This window comes from Oculina patagonica, chromosome 2 (assembly GCF_052425735.1).
Source record: "Oculina patagonica isolate OP01 chromosome 2, crgOcupat, whole genome shotgun sequence".
Classification (NCBI taxonomy): Eukaryota; Metazoa; Cnidaria; class Anthozoa; order Scleractinia; family Oculinidae; genus Oculina; species Oculina patagonica.
In genome coordinates, this window is record NC_135759.1 from 42,370,830 (window position 1) to 42,385,028 (window position 14,199).

The following is a 14,199-nucleotide window of genomic DNA, read 5'->3' on the forward strand; positions in this document are numbered from 1 at the left end:
GGGTGAGCTGAAGATAGAGAACAATGCCATGCTTCATCATTTTTCTGGGGGTAGGGTGGTTCTTTATAAAAATCAAAATCAAAACAAATCTAAAAAACTCAAAACATGGCCCTTAACATTGGAATAAAGGGACTTTAAATTATTTTTTATTTATACAGTATTGCCCTCAGCTCTGCTTATAAACTGATGAACAAGCAAAGTTAGTAATAAGTCAGTAGCTAAACGGAGAAAACGAAGAAACATATTTATGTACCGATGTCAATTTTCGAATGACAAATGAAGACTGATGAGTAGAAATCAGCATTTTTTGCGAAAAACGTCATCATTTACTGCATTATTCGCTCAAAGTAAATAAAACCATAACGTGCTGTGATTACTTTATAGCATCTGACTACCTTTCCCTTAGCATTGCTTACTTCCAGTTATGAATTAGGGGTTATAACGATTTTCCTGGACCAAAGATTTAAAGATCCAACGAGAGAAATCGTAAACGCCGTGTCCAAAGCAACATCTCTTTCTTTATTATTGACAGGGCCCGTGTGTTAGCGCACCTAGCGCACTGAATGATGTTTCCGCTTAGGAGTAGGGCTTTCCACAAGTTGCTCGGCAACTTTTTGGCAACTTTTTGTGTTTCGAGCAACTTTTTCCCCGTCGAGCAACTTTTTTCCTCTCGAGCAACTTGTTGCATTTTGAGCAATTTCCAGACCGAAGATCTCCGAAGATTACCCGAGTGTTGTTCAAAGGCAATACGAACGTTTCCAAAGATTTACGAAGTTTGCCGAAGATTTTCGAGGAACATCTGAAGACGTTTTAACTTTCGGCTCATTCTGCATTAAAACATTACAAAACTCGTCCTCAACCGTGACGTCATCGATATCTTCGCGATTTTTCTCAGTTAAAAAAAACCTTGTTATTTAACAAATTTTCAAGTTAATATGTTATTTAGATACTTCTTTTGCTGTACAATTGCATAAAACTGCTTAGAAATCTTACCCTCAAAGGAAAATTAGCATATATTTAGAGAAATTCACTTGATTAGAAGCAGCATCTTGGATTTTTTGGAGCAACTTTCGAGCAACTTTTATTATCAGAAGCAACTTTTTTGGATTTATGGAGCAACTTTTGAGCAACTTTTTGAGAAATTACGGGCAACTTTTTGGAAAATCTCGAGCAACTTGTGGAAAGCCCTACTTAGGAGAGGCTGCTTAGCACAAAATATAAATGGCAAGGAATACGACTTAACATGCGCTACGGTAATTATCTACTGGCACGGGTAAGCACAGTTTCACTTCCATGTAATTTTTGCTTGTTTGTGTGTGAACCTTAAGAAATATAACCGGCTCTAAATATCACAGTAATATCGGATTGGCGAACCAAATGCCTGTAGTTTATTTTTTGGTCTGATTTTTTTAGGGAGTTTAACCTTAATAGGACCATCGATCAGATACTTTAGCTATAAGTTTGAGCGCCCCCCTCCTGTTTACACCTTCGAAGAAATCATAAATTTTTCAGTGGCTGATTAAATATTCTAATCACGAAAAGGCGACGGGTTCGTTGACCTGTCACTTTGTTGTGCAAAACACTTTTTGATTTTTATTGCAAAATCAATTCAGCTACGCGTTCAGTACCAAAAAAACTCGATTACAACATACAGACTCATCGTCAAAGTAATACTGTCTTATGATTTCAGGACAGAAATAATCCTGGCAATATTTATTGTCTAGGATGATTACGAACCACTCATTGACTTTTAAAAAATATCAGTCGGTGTTTTTCCGATTTTTTTGAGACATGTTCTTGAATCACCGTCCCTATTAACGAAAGTAAATTTCTAGCAAGTCTGATCTTAATAACTACATTTTTTTCTTCCTAACTGTTATTTTTGCAAGACGGTCGAAACGCTTTAATTGTTTGTTCGTTCAATTTATTCAATTTTTTTTTTTCGGATGATAAATATCAAAGGCTCTTGTTTACAGAACTTGACCCGGTGGCGGAGCGGAAGTCAAACTGAATTTTTAGTTGGATGTCCGAAAATATTGAAGTATCGATTTGGTGGTTCACATTATCCAGAATCACTTATCGAAAAGCTTTTTGTTCGCTAATAGCAATATTCAATGTGTAAATCGTCGGAAGAATTACAGTGTATCTTGAGGAAATTATTTGATACAAACATAGACAGCTTCTGACATGTTTACTTACCTAACACTGTTCAAACTTTCCCTTGTCTCCGCTTTCTTTTATCAGCAAGACTGTTTCTTGGTGAAGCTGTCAGCATCTTTAGGGGACTGTCAATATCTCACAAAAGTTTGTTCAGCACTCGAAAAACACGAAAAAACGTTCTACATCGAACTCAGTGACGCAAACACCTTGTTAAAGATGAGTCACATCCGTTTTTTCACCAGTCCGTGATACAGTTAACTACGGTTAAGTTGGACTTTTATCAAATTCGCACAATGACTTGTGTTTCCTCGGGTTTTCGTTGCAGTTTGCTGTTCTTGGCGTTGTTTGTGGCGAGTCAAACTTTAGCTAAGCCAGAAAATAGCGCTAATGGCACCCCAGTCAGTTCTACAGCCACAAAGGAATGTAACAAAGTCTACAACAACTTCTATCATGCAGGGCCAAACAAGAGGATTGAAATCGTTCTTCAAGGAATGAAGAAACAACTCACTTACGTTGAAGATAGCATCAACATCCTCAAAGCGAACAAAACTTTGGAGAAAGGTAATTATAAATCTGTCTGTGCGCAATGTTTGTGTTGAGAATTTTACTTTCTCTTCTTTTAGGGTGTATTATAGATTAAGAGGTGTGTGCGATTATACCATTTTACAAAACTGACTTCTTAAAAATCCAATAAATGAAGTAAAGAAGTATTAAAACTGCGATAATTACTTATTCAATCCGTTTAGTTTAGATTTTGAATTTTCTCATGTACAGAGCCAAACAACACGGTAGAAACTATCCTTCACGAAATGAAGAAACAACTCACTCACGTTGAAGAAGACATCAACATCCTCAAAGCGAACACTTCAAAGAAAGGTTAGTGTACAGAGCTCTTCAGCTGTTCCGAGAATTTAGATTAATTTCGACTTCTCCTTTTTTTCAGTGTAGTACAAATTTCAGACTAGGATTACTTAAGTCTGGTTTTCACTAGCGACGCAAGCACAAGCGCAAACACAAGAAAAGGAAAAATTTTTATCCTTGTGCTTGTGCTTGCGCTTGTGCTTATGCTTGCGTCGAGGCAGTTTTCACTAGGAAAAAAGAGCTGTTATGCTTGCGCTTGTGCTTGCGTCGCAATTGAAAACCAGGTTTTATAGAGCGTTTACGACGCATCCGATGAGGGAAATGCTCTTTGATTTTATTGTGATTAGCCCACTCAAGATATACGATAGCATTTGATGCAATTTTTAAAATATTTTTACTCACAGAAACGAGCAAAAAGATGGAAACCCTCCTTAAAGAAATGAAACAACAACTCACTCATGTTGAAGATGACATCAACATCCTCAAAGCGAACAAGACATCCGTGAAAGGTAAGAGCAGGTCTGGTTAAGACAATTAAAAAGTTTTTTTTCTCTTTTTGTGGATGCTTGGTTGATTAAGATATCGTTACGCGTAGAATAAGTGGTGTCTTTCTTATTTAATTTTCCATACATGTGAAATCCACTTTGATAGATTATTTACAAGTTTAAAAATTGTATCATCATGACAGAGCCAAACAAGAAGATTGAAACTCTCCTGCAAGAAATAAAAAAACAACTCACTCACGTTGAAGATGACATCAACATCCTTAAAGAAAACAAGACATCAGTAAAAGGTTAGTACAAATATGTTAAGGTGTGTTTTTTAAATTTTTAATTCTCCTCAAATTTTCACACTGAGATTACCTCCAAAGGTTCCCCCAGAGACAGAATTTTTTATTGATTTTGCTATTACATTGTACTCATTCAACATGTAAATAACGATTTCACATTTTCACGCAATCCACTCTGAAGTTTTTCACTATTTAATTACTCGCAGGGCCAAACAAAAAGGTTGAAACCCTCCTTCAAGAAATGAAGAAACAATTCACTCAAATGCAAGATGATATCAACGTTCTTAAAAAGCTTATTATCGCGAAAGGTAAATAAAAATCTGTTTATTTGTTCTGAGAATTTCATTTTCTCCTTTTTGTAGCGCATGAAATGGAAATAGTTTTAGCCATAATAAACTCAGTTTGTCACTTCTTTCCTTCTTTTAATAGGGAAAAATTGTGCTGAGCTGTATAAATTCGGTCTTAGAATCAGCGGTGTTTATACAATCGACCCTGATGGTTCAGGTGCCTTTGATGTGTTCTGTGACCAAACAACAGCCGGTGGGGGGTGGACAGTGTTCCAGAAGAGACTGGACGGCTCCATTAAATTCTACCGCGGCTGGGTCGACTACAAACGTGGCTTCGGTAACCTGAATGGCGAGTTTTGGCTGGGACTGGACAAGATACACCGCCTGACGAAAACAACAAAGAAAAGACTTCGAGTTGATCTGGAAGACACTGCAGGCAAAACTGCTTACGCCGAGTACGACATGTTTGCAGTTACGAGCGAGAAGACTAAGTACAAGCTGAGCCTTGGATCCTACTCAGGTTTTAGGATTTCTTACACTTATATTTCTTAGCCATTTAATTGTTAACTATTCAACTTACTTTAAGTTTATTTCAATAACCATGACAGTATAAATTTGAACCTGCGATTATTTAGTAAGAACAAAGCATAGTTTTACGGAATTTAAATTAAATATTTTCTTGAAGCGTTTAGAAAGGAAGCATGATTATCTTACATGATGAGTAAGTCTACATTTTATTGGACACGTTCTGTTATCTCTTCTTTAAAACAAATACATGTATATATCCAACCTATTAGTTTAAGTGATGTTAAATTCTCGTGTTATGTTTTCAGGAACTGCTGGTGATTCTCTTTCTGTGCATCGTGGTTACCCCTTTACAACCAAAGATCAGGATAATGACAGCTGGAGCAAGAACTGTGCTGTGCAGTTTAAAGGAGCCTGGTGGTACTATGCCTGTCATCACTCCAACCTAAACGGTGTCTATCATCTTGGCGCGCACAAATCTTACGCTGATGGTGTCAACTGGCATGCCTGGAAAGGACATTACTACTCCGCCAAGAGAGCTGAGATGAAAATCAGACCAGTGAAGTTTTAAGAACTTTCTGCCTTTTTTCTTGTTTGTTTTGCAAATAAGAGTTTGAAAAGAATGTCCAAGTTACACTGCAATTAAAAACAGTCGAGACATGAGTTTTGTCTTTATTTCATTTTGTAGACTGTATATATATTATCGTGGGGATTTTGCGATCCAACATGAAGAAAGATGGATGAAATTAACTCCTTGACTCCTCCGTTTTGTTCCCCTCAAAAAAACGGCGGTTTCATGCTAGCTCAAAGCCAAATTTTAATCGAATTGCAAGCAATGCAGTCCGGTTATTGCAGAATATTTCTATCTCTCTCGTGTCTCTTTCCCTTCTGTGATCTCTCTGTAAATTTCCATCTTAAGTCGTTGCTTTTCTGTCGGAAAATTTTTGAGCTGAACTCCTCAATGTAAGGGATCCAAACTTCGACCCTTGGTGAACGATTGGTGTGCAAGGCAAATTTTCAACAGTTCACAGGGTTTTTCGCGCATAACTAGTTTTTTTTTTTTTTTTGCTGCATCAAATAATTTTGTTGACTATAAAAAAAGTAAGCTTGCAAAGATCTATCATTCGTGCATCGGTTGCTTTTGTATCCATCGTCATCCCACATTTCTGTTTCCCTCCACTGGAATAAGACACAAGTCAACAACAAAAACACTTTATTGCAGATAAGTAAAGTTCAAAAAATCTATATGTCATTGTAAAAGGATTGTTGAATATCTATTTACACAATCAAAGGCAATAGATGAGTAAGGCTGCTCAAAATATCATCCGCCGTCAAGAAGTTCTTTACAAACAAGTGTCCTTTACAAACCTTGACAGTTTCAATATAGCATGCAAAGCTGTATGGATTACACAGGTGTAAATGGAAAATGAGAAACAGAGGTGGTTATTAACCCACCAACCCCATCCATATACATAGAATAGGATGTCATTCCTTACTCGGTTTTTTGATGGTACCTTTGATATAAATAAAAATCACATAACATGCATTAACCAGACCAGCATGCAGCGAAACAGAGAGAAATGATTCACAGTGCTTAATTTTTTGTTCATTTACCAATGCAAAAGAAACTACAAAAAGGCAGGGGGATGTTACAAGAAGTAGACGACATGAGCATATGAATGCACAAAAACTGAAACTAACATTGTTCACGGCACAGTTCATCGAAATATTTAGATTGGTTTGATCTTGAAGTGGAGGCCGATAAGGGAGAACACCATACACTTGAGATCTTGAACCAAGTAATAAAAACTTCTTAAGCCATCAGGATCCCTGTAAAATAACACCAAAAATTCAAAGTTATTACACAACTGTACCCATTACAGTTGAACTCAGGGTTCGTACCCTTTTCACAAACAATTTTCCAGAACTTTTCCAGGACTCAGATAGGTTTTTAAAAGAACTCCAAAATTCACATTTAACCCTTTAACTTCCAAGATCACAATATTATTTCTCCTTACTGTCTGCCATACATTTCATGTAATGTTCTTTCTGAGAATTTATTTGTTACTTGAGTTTAACAGATTTCCAGAATTTCCAGGACTGGTAGTTTTATTTTTATGTTTAGTCTTTTTCCAGGACTTTCCAGTCCTGGAAAGTGCCACAATAAAGTTCTAGGACTTTCCAGGACCTGTATGAACCCTATGAACTTCGTTTGTACAGACACTGTAGGGGCCACAGAAAGTCTGATGTTTATAATGTGGGGTGTCCATAAAACGCAAAAACAGAGTATCCGTCAAGCGAGGTGTAAGTGGGATGTCTGTAATATAGAATAGGTTAGTGTCCATAGAATAGTGTCCATAGAATAGGTTGTTTACAAAATGGTGGGTTGGTAAAGCGGGGTTCAACTGTACTTATTGACTGAGATGGTTGGCTAAAACGATATATCAGCCCGGTCCTCATGTATACAGAATGAGGCTATAATTCTCAAATCAGACCTGATGGCTCAGTCTATAGGCAACTTTAAGGTTGGCACAAACAAGGGTTCATAATTTATTGTTTTTCCCACATGAACTGTTCATGGGACAAGTAAGATATGTGACCAAGACATGTGAATACTCAAGATATTTCTCTGCAAGACACAGTCTTGCTACAGGTCCTTGCAATGAACATTGCTAAGTGAAAACCTAAACAACTTTCCATATAAATTCTGTATCCTTAAGTGAAAAGAAAGTTTCGAAGTTAGGAAACAAATTTGGAATTTGTGAACCCTATGCAAGCATGCGATACAATGAATTTCAAATTACAGGTTGTAATTACACATGGTTCAAATGTTTCTTTCTATATTCACCACTCTTTCAAAAAAATAAATAATTTTGGATTGATGTGTGGAGAGAATGAACTCAGAAAAAAATCTGAGTTCACAGATGGGACTCGAACCCACGACCTTCCGTACACTAGCCGGACGCTCTTACCACTGAGCTACTGAGAACTCTAATGGTGAGCAGTGGTCATCTGTGGGTGACACAACGACTGCATCGCGCAAATCACATTATGTCAATGAACACACACATTTAACTGCATCACGAAGTCACGTAGTACTCTCAGAGTAAATAAATAAATAATAATGGATTGATGTGTGGAGAGAATGAACTCAGAAAAAATTCTGAGTTCACAGATGGGACTCGAACCCACAACCTTCCGTACACTAGTCGGACGCTCTAACCACTGAGCTACTGAGAACTCTAATGGTGAGCAGTGGTCATCTGTGGGTGACACAACGACTGCATCGCGCAAATCACATTATGTCAATGAACACACACATTTAACTGCATCACGAAGTCACGTAGTACTCTCAGAGTAAATAAATAAATAATAATGGATTGATGTGTGGAGAGAATGAACTCAGAAAAAATTCTGAGTTCACAGATGGGACTCAAACCCACGACCTTCTGTACACTTTTAAAAAAACTTCAAAATAAACAAAGACAAGACCCTTGTGAAAGTAAAAAGCATAAAGAAGGGTCCCCAAGGAGGGGGGCAAATAAAATACCATTTCCCAGCCCAAATTTTGCCCAAATCCCATATCCCAGCCTATAGTTTTCCTGATTTTCCAAATCCCAGTCTCAGTTAAATTGTTAAATTTCTTTGTGATTCACAGTCCCAGTGACTAAATCCCATTTTTCCAGTGAAAGTTTGCTCAAATCCCAGTCCCCATTTTACCCTTTAAGACTACTTGCTCTTGCTTTGTATGTCAAGCAACAGTCAGCACATACTTGCATTGATTGACATCAATAAGAGAACCAATCTTGGAAGTTGTGAACGAAATATGCTGATCACCCATCACTATTTCAAGTTCCTGCAAATCAAAGAATAAGCCATTTTTAAAATTAACATGCCTATCTAAGGATGTATCTCTTTCTCTCCATGTTTCTAATAATATTGTCCACAACATAAGTTACAAAGGTCATGTTCAGGCCAAAGTGGTCCACGCCACTGGAGCTTAGTAAGTGGAGTACAATTCAGGGAGTTATCAGACAAGTAATTTCAAAATTGGCCGAGCGCACAGCCCAAGAACGATTTAAAATTACAAGCATGATAACTCTCTGAATTGTTTGACACAAGGTCCAATTAAGTAATCATATCCAAGGCTGCAAATAACAGTCAGTCATCGGACATTGGCCGACCAAAATTTGCTCATGTCTGACGAAATCCCAAGTGTGGTCGGACATGATGTCCAGACAATTTTTTGATCGTAAATCATTGTACGGCAACAATGAATAAAATTCAACCTTATGTTTTTTGTGATGTCCGACCACAATTTTGTGTTGCCTGAACAAGATAGTGTCTTAGTAGGACATCTGTCCTTTCAAGTAAAAAAAAAATATTTGCAACCCTGATATCAATAACGAATTTTGAGGTTTGGAAATGAAACCACTTTTGTGTGTCAAAGCTACATGTATGTTCAATCAGTTGAACAGTGGGAAGATGGCAAGAAAGAACCCATCTAAGCGCTTGTGACAGACGCACAAATGGGGTACGAGTCCAAGTTGGGTATCCATTTACAAAAGTTGCAATTGAACAGGAGTAATTGGACACTCAAATGATCATGAGCCAATTATGTGACAAATACAATGTAGGCAGGCACACAACCAATCAAAAACAAGAATTTTGTTGTAGATGTGATTATTCTAGTTACCGTAGCAAGGAGCACGTAGCCGAGGAGTTTTCCTATCTCCCTAGATAGGACGCTCTAGTTCATTACAGGTTAGCCCTACTCCTCGGTGGAGGGAGCCACTCTGAGCATAAACTACCCAAAAATATGTTGTGGTTTGAATTTTTAAATGTTTGGTACAGATATTTTCTGGAATCCCCCATTTCTTTATCATACTTGGGATCAAATAATGTATAGAATAATAAAAGAAACATTCTCCAGCTAAAAATCATAAAATTATAAGCTTTTAACTGTCTGTCTACTTGTACACGAAAGCATCAAGTCAATACAGTGGAACCCCGATATAACGATATTCCAAGGGAGCAGTAATATTATATCGTTATATCGAGGAATCGTTATATCGAAACTCCCGATACATGTATAACGATATGGCTGTAAAATAATTGAAAATATCGTTATATCGGGGTATACCTAGTCAAAGATACTGAAACAAAGAGAACTTTCAAATGACAAGGAGGATTAAGAGGTTAAAGTCGATAAAGAGGCTTATAACACAGTATCATTTTCGTATATAATCGCACAAAGCTGTGACAGAAACGTTAGAGATTACTCGATTACTGTAAGTTTATTGTGTTAAATTCAGTGTTTTGCTTAAATTGTGACTGAGCTAGACTGAGTACTGATAATATCATTATATCGGGAAAGATTTAACGTTCGGTCCACTAAACTCTCATTGTTATATCGGGAATATCGTTATATCGAAGATCGTTATATCAGGGTTCCGTCCCATACATTCTACTGTAACTTTTGTAGGGACATGGAATATTCATCGTTATATCGGGAATATCGTTATATCAAGGATTGTTATATCTGGGTTCCACTGTAATATAGAAATCTTAAAATCATAAACATTTGACTGTTTGGTCTACACTCATCATCACTCATCAAGCATCAAGTCAATAATAAAAAATATAGAAATACTCAAAATTAGTATTTTTCGCAAATTACGCACCCATGAGGACAGTTTTGTGCAATGCACCTGGAAACCTACATGTATATCAACACCTTAAGTGTCTTAATGGAACCATTTGAAAATAAACCCGTAGACTTACTTGTCTACCAACTTTGTCTGGCTGTGGCCAAAGTGTGTCATCTTCTTTCAGTATCTGTGCACAAATAATGAAATGTAATGAAGCTTAGCCAAACAATAACTTACAACAAAGAAATAAACACAAGTGATATTCATTGTGCTGCCCTATGTGCCACACAGGCATGATGGGGCAGTAAGTAAGTAATATTCATTGTACATATATGTTGCAGTTAAAGTGCCTATGAAATGAAAATCAAGTTGAACTTATATGAAAGGCCTTTCAAAATGAAAAAAGATGGTGTTTTCCTTTTCCTGATACCTTTTTCGTTCCAGAGATATTAACGATTTTGTATTATGTAAATTAGATAACTGATGACGTCAGAAGTTTGACAGTAATTGGTGTAAAAACACAAAATTAGTAGTATCTCTGTAAATACTAAAGCAAAGTAATTGAAACTTGGCACTAGTATTATACCCTAAGAAAGACACCACATGGTACATATGCTTATGTTGCTATGGCAACACTTTTGGTTTCAGTCTTTTTCTTCTTTGCATCAAATATCACGATTTATGGCTTTACAGGGAGAAGTAAATGGTGTCATTCCAAACATACGTAATGTGCTCATCGCGCTAGATATCCAAATGACCAGTCTCGGCTCAATCTTTGAGACTCGCTCCTCGTGTCTCGAAGTTCGAGTCGCTCAAATTTCGAGTCCCGAGTATGGAGTCTCTAATACACATGTAACTGCTTTTTAAAAAGAAAACTAAATAATAGAGTCAACAATAAGGTTTAATTTATAGTTTCATTCTAAATCACGTCACAAATGGACGTATGCATGACAACACATGTGCTTCCTGTTTGTCCAGCGGGTCATTCAGGTTTTTGACCTTGTAGTTTTGTTCAAATCATTATGCGGAACATTTCATTTTAACAAAAAGAATGTGCCCAGAAGAACATTCAAAGCTTGGTGAGCAGGCATTTGTTTCAAGTGCAAGAGAGAAGGAAAGCAACACAGATATTCAAACTGTTCATCTGTTAATTGACTTATCGCCATCACATCTTACAAGGACATTTTAACCATTTATTCATTCAAAGAAATTTAAAGCCAAAACAGTAAAGAAATGGCTGGTGTTTTAATACCACGCAAACAAAGATGATTCAACGAAAAACAAAAGTGACTGGTTCTGTTTCAAAAATATTTTTACTGTTCAGAAATGACACATGACCAAGCTAAAGTTTGTTTGGCCAGTAACCATGGCCGGCAACTGTCAAAAATTATTTTGACAGCTGGAGAAGTGGGCGATACAAAAATTACACAATATTGCATGAAATGAGAAAAAAATATAAGCACACAACAACACTGCATCACAAACCTCGCTGTCTTCAATTATCCTTTTAAGTTCATCCATAACACCTTTATGTACAAAAGCCTGTCAAATAAAAAAGTATATATGCACTGTAATTATAATTCGGGTATATATACAAGTTTAAAGTGTGTTATTATATTACTGTAATCATATTTAACCAGAATGACTGCATGCAATGTACCTGACAGGGAATCATATTAGTAATCTGTACTCATACCAAAGTGACCATGCACACTGCTGGTGGGAGCTTATCCCGATTTCCATAAAATGAAGGTACCAGAAATAAACTGACTCCCTAGATGGGATCCTAGTTTATTGCAGGTCAGGTTTCAAAAGTATTACAGTACCCATTTTTACAATGATTCTCTTGGCTTAAAAAAGACAACGAGTTTAAAGTGTGTGGACCATACACACAACACAATCCAGACCAGTGAAAACCCAAAAACTGAAAAAACTTTTATGCTGCCAAATCATGCAGAAATAATTCACTTACAAACCTACCTGACCAGGCAGTAGGCCAACTAGGCTAAAAGTAAACTATATTCTGCAAGATTAAGCAGGGCAATCATTTTATAAACAAGAAGCTGCAAACAGCTGTTACTTGGGCCATCTTTAATGCAGAGAGCATCTTGTGTACTTCTGCAGACAATCTGTAAGCAGATATTGCATGACGGCACTGCAGCGGGTCACATACGATATCGAATATTTGGAATCAAGCCCATCCTTATCAGGACCATTGCGACACAAAAACTAAAGAACAGAAATGAATTCTTATCTTGGCGCTTCTGCCCAAGTAATTATGCATCTTTACAGATGGTCAAACTGAGGTTATGCAGTACTTTGTGTATGTATGTGTATGTATGCAGTACTTTGCACGAAGGCATCTCATATATGGGAAGTATGACAATTTGTTGAATATTAATGCCCGTTGCGCATGGAGTTCCCGGTGTTGTGGTCTGGTCTGTGCGCGTTGTGCTGTTTAGTGTGAAATGCTCGGTTTCATTAGCATTACTTGCTAGAGGCCTAACACGCTTCATAATACCAAGGGTAAATAAAGTTTCAGTTTGTATATTTCAAAACAGTGAATATTTCTTTTTGTGTGCTGTGATTGGTTACTGAAGCTTTGGATATCCTTTGCTCCTCTGCTTCACTAGCATCATTTTGTTTGTCTTGATTTTGTTACATGTATCTTAACACTAAATTACATAAAAAATACATTATACTATTCAATTAACTACTTCTCTGGTGACACAAGCATCAAACTGACTTGATTACAACAAAATAAGCCCCATTTCTAAGAATAAATCACGGGAAAAGTTGACAAAAATTAGCTTACCTCTTTTCGAATCATCACATCATTCTTGTAGTTTGAGTTATTTGCATACCGAAGTTTACCTTGAAGAAGAACAAGAACTTCAGTAAAAGATTAAAAAAATACTCACTTGTTGTAACAAATACTAACCTTCAGGCCGGAACTCGAATTCCAGAAACTCGTGGCCGAATTTCCCTTTGTGTCCAACGTAATAGCGAAGGTAGAATTCACCCGACATGTTGGAAAGAAGCGTGCTCTGTGTAGCGTGAGCCGTCATTTATTGTTGCCAGCGGCCGAACCTCAATTGTCAGTAGACTCTCCATGTATGAACATATATCGTGTACCGATAAAATACTGGCGAAAAAGCGTCGATCTGTCTCCAATATTGTATTTTTCGACGTCAAAAGAACTTTTCGCCATATATTTTCTTCTAGCGACTTGCAATGTTTGCCTCCTGGCAATCCCAGAATCCTTTACGCATAACACAGGATCCGATTACTGGCAAATCATTCATTTGCACAGTTCAATTTCTTCGCTCAGGCTCGGCCAACTGTTCCTTTTTCCCCCTGGGGCAAACCCCCGGGCATTTGACTTTTCTCAAAATGTCTCATCAAATTCCTCACGGTTGCACGGTCAAATGCCCCACCAGTCGGGGCTGAAATGCGCCCCTGAAATGACATAAATATAATAAAATACTGCAATATCACAGCGACAAACCGATGAGTGGTGCCGGATCTATTGAAGACCTGGATCAGTAACTAAGTTAAAACGGAAAATATAGACGGCAAACTGATCCTGACGGCTAAAGCGGTCAAAAATAAACAAAGTGGATAAAAAGAAAAAAACTAGAATATATAGAAAAAACTTTGCCCTATATTTCGGTTTGCAAAACAAACCTTCCTCAGGGGCTGGGCGGAGAAAAAAAACGAGAACTAATTTCTCTATGCCAGGTCTTTCAGGTATATAAAAGGGGTAAAAAAAATTAGTAAAAGATATACGAAAGGGGTACAATTTATGTCAAAATGGTATATAAAAGGGTAAGGGGTTAGAGCTCAATGCGAAGCCTCCCCGTATAAAACCTTTTGAGTACCCCCCCCCCCCCCGGGGATCTATACACACATCCAAGAACAATCA

General features: G+C 37.2%; 2 protein-coding genes across 3 annotated transcripts in view; one reads left to right on the forward strand and one right to left on the reverse strand.

Annotated features, from left to right (window-relative positions):
* LOC144641505 (uncharacterized) overlaps positions 1-5,283 on the forward strand; it is a 36,516-nt gene extending 31,233 nt beyond the window's left edge. The window contains exons 1-7 of one of the 2 annotated variants that reach the window (XM_078500514.1): positions 2,213-2,721; positions 2,935-3,036; positions 3,426-3,530; positions 3,710-3,814; positions 4,018-4,119; positions 4,241-4,618; positions 4,932-5,283. In XM_078500514.1, coding sequence (XP_078356640.1) covers positions 2,454-2,721; positions 2,935-3,036; positions 3,426-3,530; positions 3,710-3,814; positions 4,018-4,119; positions 4,241-4,618; positions 4,932-5,194 — 1,323 coding nt within the window. In that variant the 5' untranslated portion in view covers positions 2,213-2,453 and the 3' untranslated portion in view covers positions 5,195-5,283. Of the gene's footprint in view, positions 1-2,212; positions 2,722-2,934; positions 3,037-3,425; positions 3,531-3,709; positions 3,815-4,017; positions 4,120-4,240; positions 4,619-4,931 lie in introns of those variants that run through there. The other variant, XM_078500513.1, reaches the window with a different exon arrangement.
* Positions 5,284-5,819: 536 nt separating this feature from the next.
* LOC144641616 (protein mago nashi homolog) lies at positions 5,820-13,329 on the reverse strand. The gene is made up of 6 exons (XM_078500663.1): positions 13,216-13,329; positions 13,090-13,148; positions 11,760-11,816; positions 10,408-10,461; positions 8,397-8,479; positions 5,820-6,453 (listed from the first exon to the last, which is right to left on the reverse strand). The coding sequence occupies exons 1-6, from the start codon at positions 13,301-13,303 to the stop codon at positions 6,354-6,356; spliced, it is 441 nt and encodes a 146-aa protein (XP_078356789.1). The 5' UTR covers positions 13,304-13,329; the 3' UTR covers positions 5,820-6,353.
* Positions 13,330-14,199: the final 870 nt, after the last annotated feature.